Source organism: Pseudopodoces humilis, chromosome 21 (assembly GCF_049639895.1).
Source record: "Pseudopodoces humilis isolate 2021_Gansu_Grassland_sample_001 chromosome 21, ASM4963989v1, whole genome shotgun sequence".
Classification (NCBI taxonomy): Eukaryota; Metazoa; Chordata; class Aves; order Passeriformes; family Paridae; genus Pseudopodoces; species Pseudopodoces humilis.
In genome coordinates, this window is record NC_142220.1 from 1,440,692 (window position 1) to 1,451,573 (window position 10,882).

Sequence of the window (10,882 nt, forward strand, 5' to 3'; positions counted from 1 at the left end):
AGCCTGGTTTGCTCCAAATCACTGAAGTTTGGAGGAAGAGGAGGATGAAAATCTGAACCTGCTTTGCTCCAAACCCTCGGAATTTAGGGATGGGAGAGGAGGACACAAACACCCAACGCGCACAAATAATCACCGGCGAATGAAAACCTCGGGCTTTTCCCTTGAGAAAAAGGGGGACAGGCAGGGCGAGGGACCCGATGACAGCCCGAGCCTCAGAGCAGCCCGGCCCCACAGTGCGGAGCGCTGGCTCATTGTTTGATCTGGCTGTGAGACAGATTAGCAGCCCCAGGTGGAAAGTCAGAATCTGCATTTAAATGGGCCGCTTATAAAAGGTGGGGAGCGCAGGAGCCCGCAGCATTATGCGGTGTCTTTAGCACGCCCTAATCTCTCTTTATTTTCTCCGCAGCCTGACCTGGGGGCACAGTTTCTAATTACCAGGTCACCCTGCTAATATTGTCATTTCCAGCCAGTGGGTGTGAAACCATGGCAACGCCACATTTGCTTCCAAGTTTCTCCAGGAATAAAATTTGCCTTTTAATCACAGAAAATGACTGGGCGGCTCCCCGCTCCCCCCCTCCTCTCCCTGCCCAAGTTGTTCCTTGCTGATGGAATTCGTTTATTTGGGGCTTTTCAAAGGTGTTTCGAGCGGGAGTTTTGGGAAGCTTCACCTTGGAGCTGTGGCAAGGATGAGGGACAAAGCCGTGAGGCTGGAGGCTCCACGAGGTTTGGTTTGGATCCCAAAGCTTCCCTGAATGGAATAATGGGATGTTTTGGGTGGGAAGGGACCTTAAATCCCATCCACTCCCACCCCAGGGACACCTTCCCCTATCCCAGGTGGCCCCTGGGACACTTCCAGGGATGGGGCAGCCTCAGCTTTTCTGGGAATTCTATTCCAGAGCCTCCCAGCCCTGGCAGTAAAAGCCCGTATTCCCTTTTTAGGGTGATTTTAATCTTTGAAAGTTGTGAGTGAGCTGCTAAAAGAGGGAGCAGAGGGGGTCAGGCACCCTGAGCTCCGGGGGTGTCCTGGTAACTCTGGCTCAGCTGGGAGATGACCACTGGCTCCAACTGATGGAATTCACCTCCCAGCTTGGGAAAAAAGCCCAGGAAGCCACGGGGCTGCTGAGGTGGGCACATCCTGTGCTCCGTGTTCGTCATTCCTTGGGCATCTCTGGTAGTTTGGGGCTTCGAAATCCACATTTTCCTCTCCCTCAGCTGCGAAATCCAAGGTGTGCTTTGTCTCCTGGGTAAAAAAAACTTGCTTGTGATGAGCCCGAAAATCTCCCAAACTCACGGAGCTGATTTCCAGCTTCCAAGGGCTGGGCTGGCAGCGCCCTGGTGAAATCTGCCCCAATATTGGGAAAAATTCAGGTCAGCTCTGAGCTGGAACTGCCCCCCGGCCTTCCCCTGGCTCTGCTCGGTGCCTTCCCTGCGTTTCCAGGGCAGCTCCTCACTCTCCAAAAGTGAAACTCCCGCTCCAAGCGAGCCAGACGTGAACTGGAATCCCATTTTAAGGTGATTTTCCAGCTGACAGGAGTAGGTTAATTGTAAACTGTCTACTGAAGCTTTAAAACTCCTGTCCAGCCTTATTATTAGCAGTTGGAAATTTATGGAGCGAGACTCTGCGTGGTGATAGCTGGGCTCTGCCCAGACGAGGTGTGTAATTAATCCCCACGCTGGCAGCAGGGAAATCAGATATAAAACTGCTTTTTTTTCCCTCCTGACACATCTGGGAGGTGACAGAAACTCTGTCCTACCTGTGCTGGGCTGGGGGACCACGTCCCTGGGGAGCTGAGGGTTAAATCCTTTCCAGCTGTGAGAAACTCTGGTGTGGGGACTCGAGCAGTCCCTGAAATTGGGATTTTGGGTGGTGGGACTGAATTCTGCAGGGTCCAGATCCTCATGGGATTTTTCCCTGAAATTGGGATTTTGGGTGGTGGATTTAGACTCTGCAGGATGCAAATCCCCATGGAGTTTCCCCCCCCCAAAATTAGGACTTTGGGTGATGAATCTGGACCTTGTAGGGTGCAGATCCCCATGGGGCTTGAAATTGGGATTTTGGGTGATGGATCTGGATGCTGAAGGATGCAAATCCCCAAGGGTTTTTTTTCCCTAAAATTGGGATTTTGGGTGGTGGATTTGGAATGTGCAGGGTCCAAATCCTCATGGGACTTTCCCCTGAAATTGGGATTTTGGGTGGTGGGACTGGATACTGCAGGGTCCAGCTCCTCATGGGATTTTTCCCTGAAATTGGGATTTTGGGTGATGGATCTGGACCCTGCAGGATGCAGATCCCCAAGGGGTTTTTCCCCTAAAATTGGGATATCAGACAGCGGATCCTGGGAATTTTGGGATCAGTGGCATGGCTCTGGGCTTGCTGTGGGGGCAGCCTGGGGATGACCCATCCCTGCCCCAGAGGGGTTTGTTCTGCACCAGAGGGGGCTTTACCTGGCGGGGAGGGCAGGAGGGGTTTGGGGGAGCCTTTCCCCCCCTCCCGTCGTGATCCGGGCACGGTGGGTGACAGCTGGGGGTGGCAGAGGGGACAGCAGAGTCCCCGTGTCCTGCAGCCCTGGCAGCCCGAGCTCTGAGCTATCCCAATCCATCTCCATCCTCATTCCCGGCCGGACAGAGGCAGGAGGTTGTGCTAGATCTGCTTCAGGTTTTATTTCTGGTGTCCTCTCTCATTCCCTGGACCCGTCTGTGCCCCGTGTCTCTAAGTTCTCCTCTCTCCCCGCTTTTTCCATCTTTACAGCATCGAATCCAAGCATTTTAACCAAATTTCGCAGAGAAACGGCATTTGGGGTTGCCCCCTCCCTTTCCTAAACCCCTCTCCCGCTTGGCCGCAATTCCCTGAGCGTGATCCCGAGGGAAACCAACCCCAGCCGAGGGGAAACTCCGCCGCTTTCACTTTTCCTTGGGAATCCCCTCCTGCCTGCGGGAAGCGGCGCTGGGAAGGGCAGAGGGAGCGTCCCGGGTGCCGCATCCCCGCTCCTCCCGCGGGGATCCCGGAGCGGCTCCTGCGCTCTCCTCCTCCCCGGGACACAGCCCCGGCTCCAAGGCGATGTCAGCACCGGCAGCTGGCTGAAAAAAATGCGAATTGCAGCTCGCAGAAGGAGCGGCTGACACCGAGCAATGAAAAGCGGGATGTCCCGGGGAGCGGGGCTGCGCCGTGGGGCGGCTCGGAAAACTTTCTCCCTCTTTAATGTGATTTACCAGCGCTCATTTCCACCTCCCCGCGAACTGGTGGAAAAACCCGACTCCTCCCGGCACTGCACAGGGCTCAGCCTCGCTATCCGGGATTTCTGCTGGAATTCGGGGGGCTCTACCGGTGTCCCCCACCCCACAGCCGCCTCAAACCTGCCCTGCAGCATCGCCAGAGCTCCCCCGGCTCATCATTTCCCTCCCCAGCCTCCTGCTCTGCTCTCCAGCACGGGCTGAGAGCATTTCCAGCGTTTTCCCCTCCCTGGGGGTCTCCCCGCCGAGCTCGGGGGTGGGCAGGGGGCCGGAGCTGGGCTTTGTCCGGTGCAGCCCAAATCCCTCAGAACCCACACAAAATCAGCCAGAGCCGGGATGGCAGGGCCGGGGCAGGAGCTTTTTGCTCTTTTGGGGTTTTTGTGAGGAAGGAATCCCCGGGATGCTCCCGCTGGGAAGGTGGAGGCAGCTCTGGAGAAGAGGAGAGAGGGGAGCTGAGCACGGCTGGGATGGAAATGGGGCCGTGCTGGGCTCAGCTCTGATCCTGCAGGGATCCCTTCCCGCTGGGATCTGCTCCCAGTGCTCCCAGTGCTCCCAGTGCTCCCAGTGCTCCCAGTGCTCCCAGTGGGGTGGGATGAGCAAGGTCCCTCCTGGCCCTGCAGGGTCAGGCAATGTCTGTCCTCATTTCCCAGCCCACCCCACCCACACGAGCGTTGGAAAGACATTTCTGGATGGAATTGTTGGAACTGCACCCGCTGAGCTCTCCCTGGAGCTCCTTCCTCACCCTTAAACCAGGTTTTATCTTTTTTGTTCTTTTATGTTGGTTTTATTGGGTTTGTTCTTTTATCCCAAAAAAAGCAGCCAGGCCAAAACTTGTGGCGGGCAAAGTCCGAGCGGGGCAGGGGAAAGAGAAATGTCCGGGATCAAAGAGTTCCCACACGGCACAGCAGAGAGCCACTGACCCCAATTAATGCTCAGAGTTAATGAATCCCTCCGGGATGTAAAACACTTCACTGAGGTGCGGAGGGTTTGTGGTGGGGCCGGGAGCTCTGGGTGCTCTGGGATCGCTGTCCCATGCTCTGGATGGGATCAGGGAAGGTTTTCCAGCCGGGAAAAGATTCCAGGGGGGATAAAATCTCCGCCTGACTCCTGGAAGCGAGCCCTGAAGCAGGCAGGTCAGAGCAGAGCCAGCAGGGTTTGGGGACAGCCAGAGCTCAGGTGTCACCTCTGGGGTCACACCCTGCCCTGGCCGGTCTGGATTTGTTCATCTCCAATCCCATTTATTCCCTGGCTCTGCTTTCTCCAGGTGCCCCAGGGTGGCCCCGTGCCGGCTGCAGCTCCGGGGGGAATTGGGGACAAGTTGGGACATTTTTACAGGAGTTTTCCCAGTTTTTGCAGGGGATTGCTGCGGGGATTTGTGTCCCCAGGGAGCTCTGCGGTGACAGCAGCGCTGGGGGAGGTGACAAAGCCTGAGCTGCTGCAGAGCCCGGCAGGGCAGGGCTGGAGCAGGGATTTATTTGGGAGGGGTTTGATGGGCAAATCAAAGCTGGGCTGAGCCGGGGGGGGTCATTCTGTCCTGGGGAGGGACAGGGGACAAGGATCGGCTCCTGGGGGAGCTGGGGGCTCTGGGAGGGTTGCAGCAGTTTTTAAAGGAGGATCTGAAAGCCCCAAGCTTTGGTGTCGCTCCTTTCTGCTCAGCACCCCCAAACCCGGGCAGACGGCCCAGGGGAGAGCAGAGCCAGCAGGATTTGGGGACAGACAGAGCTCAGGTGTCACCTCTGGGGTCACACCCTGCCCTGGCCAGTCTGGATTTGTCCATCTCCAATCCCATTTATTCCCTGGCTCTGTTTTTCCTGGGATGGCCGAGTTTGGGATAAAGGAATGGGAACAGCCCAACCCTCCCGTGTCCCCTGGAGGCTGATAACAAACCCTGAGAATAAATCCCACACCTGGGGCAGGTGGAACTTTTAATACAATGTATATTTATTGCAAACAATAATATACAAAAAAAAAAACAACCCAAAACAAAACAAAAAAAAAGGTAAGTTTCACAAAGAGAAGGATCTTGCAACCAAAACCAAACCAAACTTACCTAAAGACAAAATATGATTTAAAGGACAGGTCTTTTAAGTTACAGAAATACTTTAAAAAGATCTGCTTTTATACAGAAATAGAAAGATGCCATATTATAAGAGTGCTTTAAGATTTTTTTTTCTCCTACTGAATCCCTAAAAAAAAAAAAAAAACAGTTAACAAATATATCATTATTTTTTTTTTTTAAATAAAAAAAGTCTGCTGTCTTTTTTAAAAAGCAATCCTTAACTGTTCAGCCACAGCTTCACCAAAATCAGTGTCCCCCCCACCTCTCCCAGGCAGTTTTTTGGGGGGGTTGAAGGCTAAAACGGTGCCACCCCTGCAGCAGGGCTGGGGTGTGGGGCTCGTCCTTGCACGAGCTCGTGTGTCCCAGAGAGCTGAGGCAGGAAACAAGGCAAATGATTCAGTGATCCGCTACATTTGCAATCTTTAGTTTGTACAAATCTCATTTTTCTTTTTTTTCTTTTTTTTTTTTCTTCCTTCTTCCAGTTTCTCCTCCTCCGAGGCAAGAGACAAAAAAAAATAAAATAAAACCTCAAAAAAAACAAAAAAAAAAAAGGAAGAGCGCAAAGTTTGTACAAACCCAGGACACAGATTCCAAAAAGAATAATAATAATAATAATAACAACAACCAAAAGGAATTAAAGAGATAAATAAAGGACTGGTTACAGTTTCAGACCATAATTTAACAGGCACGGTCACCCCCTCCCCAAACAACGCTCCCAACTAACACAACGCTTCCCAAAGGACTCACGGGGGAGATCCAAACAACAAAACCCAAGGAAAATCGTGATTAAAAGCTGCTCTTCTCCCCAAATAAATAATTTAAAGGGTCTGAGAGGTCTCCCTGGCTGGGTTTGGCACCCTGGGGTGGGCAGGGGGGGCCCGGAGGGGTCGGGCTCAGCCCCCAGCCCGTGATTATCACGGGGCTGCTTTAAGGCTTCTCAGCAGCGCTTCGGGGCTGCTCCACGGATTGATTTCTTTTTTGTGGGGGTTTTTATTTTTATTTTTTCCCTCCTCTTTTTTTGTTTTTCTTTTAAGGCTCGAGGTTATTAAAAAATAAAGTGAAGTTCTCCTCCTGGCTGGTTTTGCTACGAGTTAGAAAAATAAAGCCTCTCCCATGCTGGTCCCTGCCCCAGTGCTGGGTTCCCAGGGCAGAGCACGCTGGTTTAGTTTCATTTTTAGAGCAAAAAAAGACACTTCTCTATACAAAAATACCTCTGCAAGAAAACCTAGGGCTGCTCCACTAAGTGTCATTTTTTTTTTTTAGCTGTTGGAAAAATAAGAGCATTTCAAAAAAAAAAAATCTCTAAAAAATAGGTATAAATCCCCTCAAATTGGTAACGAATCATACACAGTACATACTAAAAATATTTAAAATAGAGAATATTCCTCACAGAGGACTCCGAGCTTTCTCTTTTACCCCCCATTTTTTTCTTCTTTTTTTTTTATTTTTTTTTTTTTGTCTTTCTTTTAATTACTGCTATAAAAACAACAAAAAAAAAATCATTACAAAAGTCCAGAGAAGGAGCCAGCTGGGCGGGTTGGGTGGAAATCTCTGAAGCAGAGTTCAAGTCCAGTCCTTGGCAAGTCTGTCCCAAATTTTGGGGCTGGGAGCGGGTGCTGGAGGATGCTGTAGTGCAGAAGGCTTGAGGCGCTCTCTCCTCCCCACCAGCTTCCACGTGAGTCTGTTTTTAATCATTAATTCAACTACACAATTTCAATTTCAAACACCGAACCAGTCCGAGGCCACTCGTTCTCGCTGCTTTCGCTCTCTTCCCATTATTCTTCCCATCCGAAAATTTTCATTTTTGCCGGGTTGCTGCCGTTGATTTTTTTATTATTATTATTATTTTTTTTTTTTGAAAACTTTTTTTTTTTCCTCTCTCTCTCTTTTTTTTTTTTTTTTAAAATTTTTCTTTTGCCGGCCTTTTTCTCCCCCGCCAGCTCTCCGCTCAGGGCCGGGTGAGCTGCGTGTAGACGGGCTGCTCCCAGTGCTGCGGGCTGTGGGTCTGGGGGATGGAGGGCACCCCCGCCGTGTCTGCGATGGGCGTGTACATGGGGCGCTGCGTGGGGCTCATGTAGCTGAAGGTGGAGTAGAGCCCGCTGCCCTGCCCGGCGTGGCTGTAGTAGGAGCCCGAGGAGCCCTGGTGCTCGCCGTACTCGTACTGAGCGCGGCTGATGCTGGGGTAGGACGAGCTGTAGTGCTGCAGGTTGAAGGAGCCGTAGCCCAGCTGCTGCTGCTGCTGCTGCTGCTGCTGCTGCTGCTGCTGCGGGGAGTGCTGCTGCTGCTCGCTGTAGTGGCTGGGGCTCAGCTGCTCCGTCTTGATGTGCGTCCTTTGCTGCTGCTGCTGCTGCTGCGGGCCTTGCTCCGCGCTCAGCGCCTGCTGCTTCGACATCCACACGTGGCCGGCGGCCGGCGGCGTGCCCGCGGCGCCGCTGATGCCGTAGCTGCCCGTGTAGGTGACCTGGCCGGGCTGCCCGGGGTGCCCGTTGGGCGGCAGGTACTGGTCGAACTCGTTGACGTCGAAGGTCTCGATGTTGGAGATCACGTCGCTGCTCAGCTCGCCGATGTCCACGTCGCGGAAGTCGATGTGCGGCGGCTGCCGGCCGCCCTCGCCCAGCGAGCGGCCCTCGCGCTTCAGGTCCTGCTTGCTTGGCTGTGGGTCCGTCTTGGGGGTGGTGGGGGGCGTGGGGGGCCCCTGGGACTGGCCTGGAGGAGGAAGGAGAGGGGTGAAGGCGTGGAAGGCTCGCTGGTGCTCCGCGCGCAGCCCAGGTGCGAGGGACGCTGACCCCGGCCCCGTCAGCACCGCCCCGGGCGGGAGCTGGAGCACGGCCACGGCTTTGGGGTGGCTTTTTGGTTCATGAAAAGCGTGGGTTCGCGCTCCTCGCCCGCAGCCGGGGGGAGGTGGCTGTGGTGGCGCGCTGGGGTGAGGATTTGCGTGCCCAGGTTACGGGCATGGCTTGCGGGCAGCTCTCCCTGCTCCTCACCCCATTCCTGGCTCTTTCCCTTCCCCTCCCTCACCCAACCCCGACCTCAGCCCGGTTTGGGCCGCAGCTTTGGGCGGCTGTGCCGTGTCCCCGGAGGCTCCGGGTTACCTACCCGAGTGCTCCCCGGGCGAGTGCACCTCGCTGATGCTGGAGGAGGACTGGGGCGAGTCTGCCTGCAGCGCCTTGAAGATGGCGTTGGGGGAGATGTGGGTCTGCTCCGCGCCCTCCTCCTGCTCCGCCTGCCCGTTCTTCACAGACTTCCTCCGCCGGGGCTGGTATTTGTAGTCGGGGTGGTCCTTCTTGTGCTGCACCCGCAGCCGCTCGGCCTCCTCCACGAACGGGCGCTTCTCGCTCTCGTTCAGCAGCCTGGGGGGGGCACGGGGGGCGAGGGGTCACTTGTGGGGGGCGCCGAGCGATGACACCGCTGTCGAGCCCTCCTTCGGATCCCCCCAAAGAGCGATGCAAAGCCCCCCCCCACAGCCTGGACCCCCCCGTCCGGGACACTCGTGGGTTGTCACCCCCTTGTCCCCGGTGCTCTCTGCCTGTCGCCCCTCTCGTCGCCCGCATTCCTTCGGTGCCCAGCCCGGGGCTGCAGCGGGGTCCAGCCCTCGCCCTGCCCACCCTGCGGGCACACCTCGCTGTCCCCGGGCGCTTTGGGGACATCGCTGCCTGCCAGGGACAGATTTCAGCTCTCCAGGATCCCCCCCCGCGCTGTCCCCGAGGACGCGGTGGCCCAGGTGACTCACTCGCCTTGTGTTTTCCTGCCCTCCCCGCCTTATTCTGGCACTCGGAGGCCACCCGGCCCTGCGCCACTCACCGCCACCACCCTCCCCGCATCGCCCCGCGCTCCCTCCGGCCCGGCCCGAGCTGATGCAATCCCCAAAATCCAGCGTTTCCTCCGCTCCGGCAGCGCAAGCGAACAACGGCGGGGGCAGCCCGAGGGGCTCCGCCGGCCCCCGGCCATCGCTCGGGGCACAGAAACCACTTCCAACACCACAAAGCGAACTTTTCCCTACTTTCCCCCGCTCCTATTCCTCCTTCTCCCCCGAACAAAGTTTTGCACTCCGCGAAAAAAAGTTTTTCAGCGCCTTTTCCAGGCTCGCACCATCCTCTTCCTCGCCGCGCTCCGCATCCCGGCTCCGCACTCACCTCCAGAGCTTGCCCAGGGTCTTGCTGAGCTCGGCGTTGTGCAGGTGCGGGTACTGATCCGCCAGCTTCCTGCGGGCCGCCTGTGCCCACACCATGAAGGCGTTCATGGGTCTCTTGACGTGCGGTTTGTTCTTGCTGGAGCCGTTCACCCGCACCGGCATCGGCACCAGGGTCCAGTCGTAGCCCTTCAGCACCTGGCTCACCGCCTCCCGGATGCACACCGGGAATTTGTCCTCGTCGTTCTCCTTCTTCAGGTCCGGGTCCCCCTTGGGGAAGGTGTTCTCTTGGGGTCTGGTGTTCTCCGTGTCCGAGCCGGATCCAGAGGGGCAGGGGGACCCGGCGGAGTCATCCGACATGGTGGGGCTGGGGGCGTCGGAGATACATTTGTCCTGTTCTTCTGTCATTTTCATGAAAGGGTCGAGGAGATTCATGCGAGAAAGTGGCCGAGGGGGAACAAGGGGGCGAAAAAAAGTATTAAAAAACAAAACAAAAAAAAATTAAAAAGTTAAGCGTTAAGGGGCAGGGAAGGGTTGAAAAAGTAAAAACTCGGAGAAACGAAGTCTCCACCGGCAGCGGAGCGGAGAAGAACCGCGAGAAGCCTGCAAAAAACTTTTTTATTACTTCTCCTCAGCGAGAAAACGCTAAAAAAAAAAAAAATACAAAAAAAACCAGGAAAACCAAAAAACTCCGAAACGAGGAAGGGGAAAAACTTTGGCGAGGCCGGGATAAGGAGCAGGAGGAGGAGGAGGAGGAGGAGGAGGAGGAGGAAGGAGCAGGGCGAGCGGCCGGGGCAGTGTCGGGCGCGGCGGCCCCGCCGGTCTCCTGCGCGGCTCTGCGCCCGCCGCGCGCCGCGCGCACAAATCCCCAGCGCGGGCCCGCGCGCCCGCCCCGCCCCAGCCAATCACAACGCTGCCCGGGGGGGCCGCGCCGCTCCCATTGGCTGAGCCGCGCGGGGGGCGGGGCCGCGCGGCGCTGAGGGGCACGGCCCTGTCGGGGCGGGACGGGCGGCGGCGACAGCGGCGGCGACAGCGACGGCGACAGCGACGGGGACAGCGGCCGCCGCCCCCCGGGCACCCCCGCGGGCCCCCCCCGGCCCCCCGCGGAGGGCTGCCGGAGCCGCCGCGGATGAGCCCGGCGGGGCCCGCTGCAGACGCGCGGAGCGGAGCGCGCCGGGGCCGCGGGCGCAGCGCGGCTCCGTCCCGAGGGGGCGCCAGAGGCCCAGGAACCGCGCGAGGGGGGCGGGGGGGCCGGGCCGGGCCGGGCGCGCCCCCCGAAACCCTCCCGGTACCGCGGGGACAGAGCGGGGACAGCCTCGGGGGGCTGCGGGTGGCCGCCCCCAGAGACCCCAACATCGCTGCTGCGCTTTCGAGTTTTCTCCTTTTTTATTATTTTTTTATTTTTATTTTTTCTTTTGGATTTTTAGAGGGGGGTCCGGAGCGTCCCTGCGCCCAACCCCGAG

General features: G+C 56.8%; 1 protein-coding gene across 1 annotated transcript; it reads right to left on the reverse strand.

Annotated features, from left to right (window-relative positions):
* Positions 1–7,104: 7,104 nt before the first annotated feature.
* Positions 7,105–10,238, reverse strand: SOX9 (SRY-box transcription factor 9). The gene is made up of 3 exons (XM_005530689.3): positions 9,424–10,238; positions 8,387–8,640; positions 7,105–7,996 (listed from the first exon to the last, which is right to left on the reverse strand). Exons 1-3 carry the CDS (start codon positions 9,852–9,854, stop codon positions 7,239–7,241), a joined length of 1,443 nt encoding a protein of 480 aa, XP_005530746.1. The 5' UTR covers positions 9,855–10,238; the 3' UTR covers positions 7,105–7,238.
* Between the last annotated feature and the right edge of the window lie 644 nt (positions 10,239–10,882).

Bases quoted from the DNA above. Each gene is read 5' to 3' on its own strand.
- SOX9 (XM_005530689.3), bottom strand. From the start codon at position 9,854: ATGAATCTCCTCGACCCTTTCATGAAAATGACAGAAGAACAGGACAAA. The intron at 8,641-9,423 runs GTGAGTGCGGAG...TGCCCCCCCCAG, and splicing joins ACCCTGGGCAAGCTCTGGAG to GCTGCTGAACGAGAGCGAGA. The intron at 7,997-8,386 runs GTAGGTAACCCG...TTCCTCCTCCAG, and splicing joins CTCGCCCGGGGAGCACTCGG to GCCAGTCCCAGGGGCCCCCC.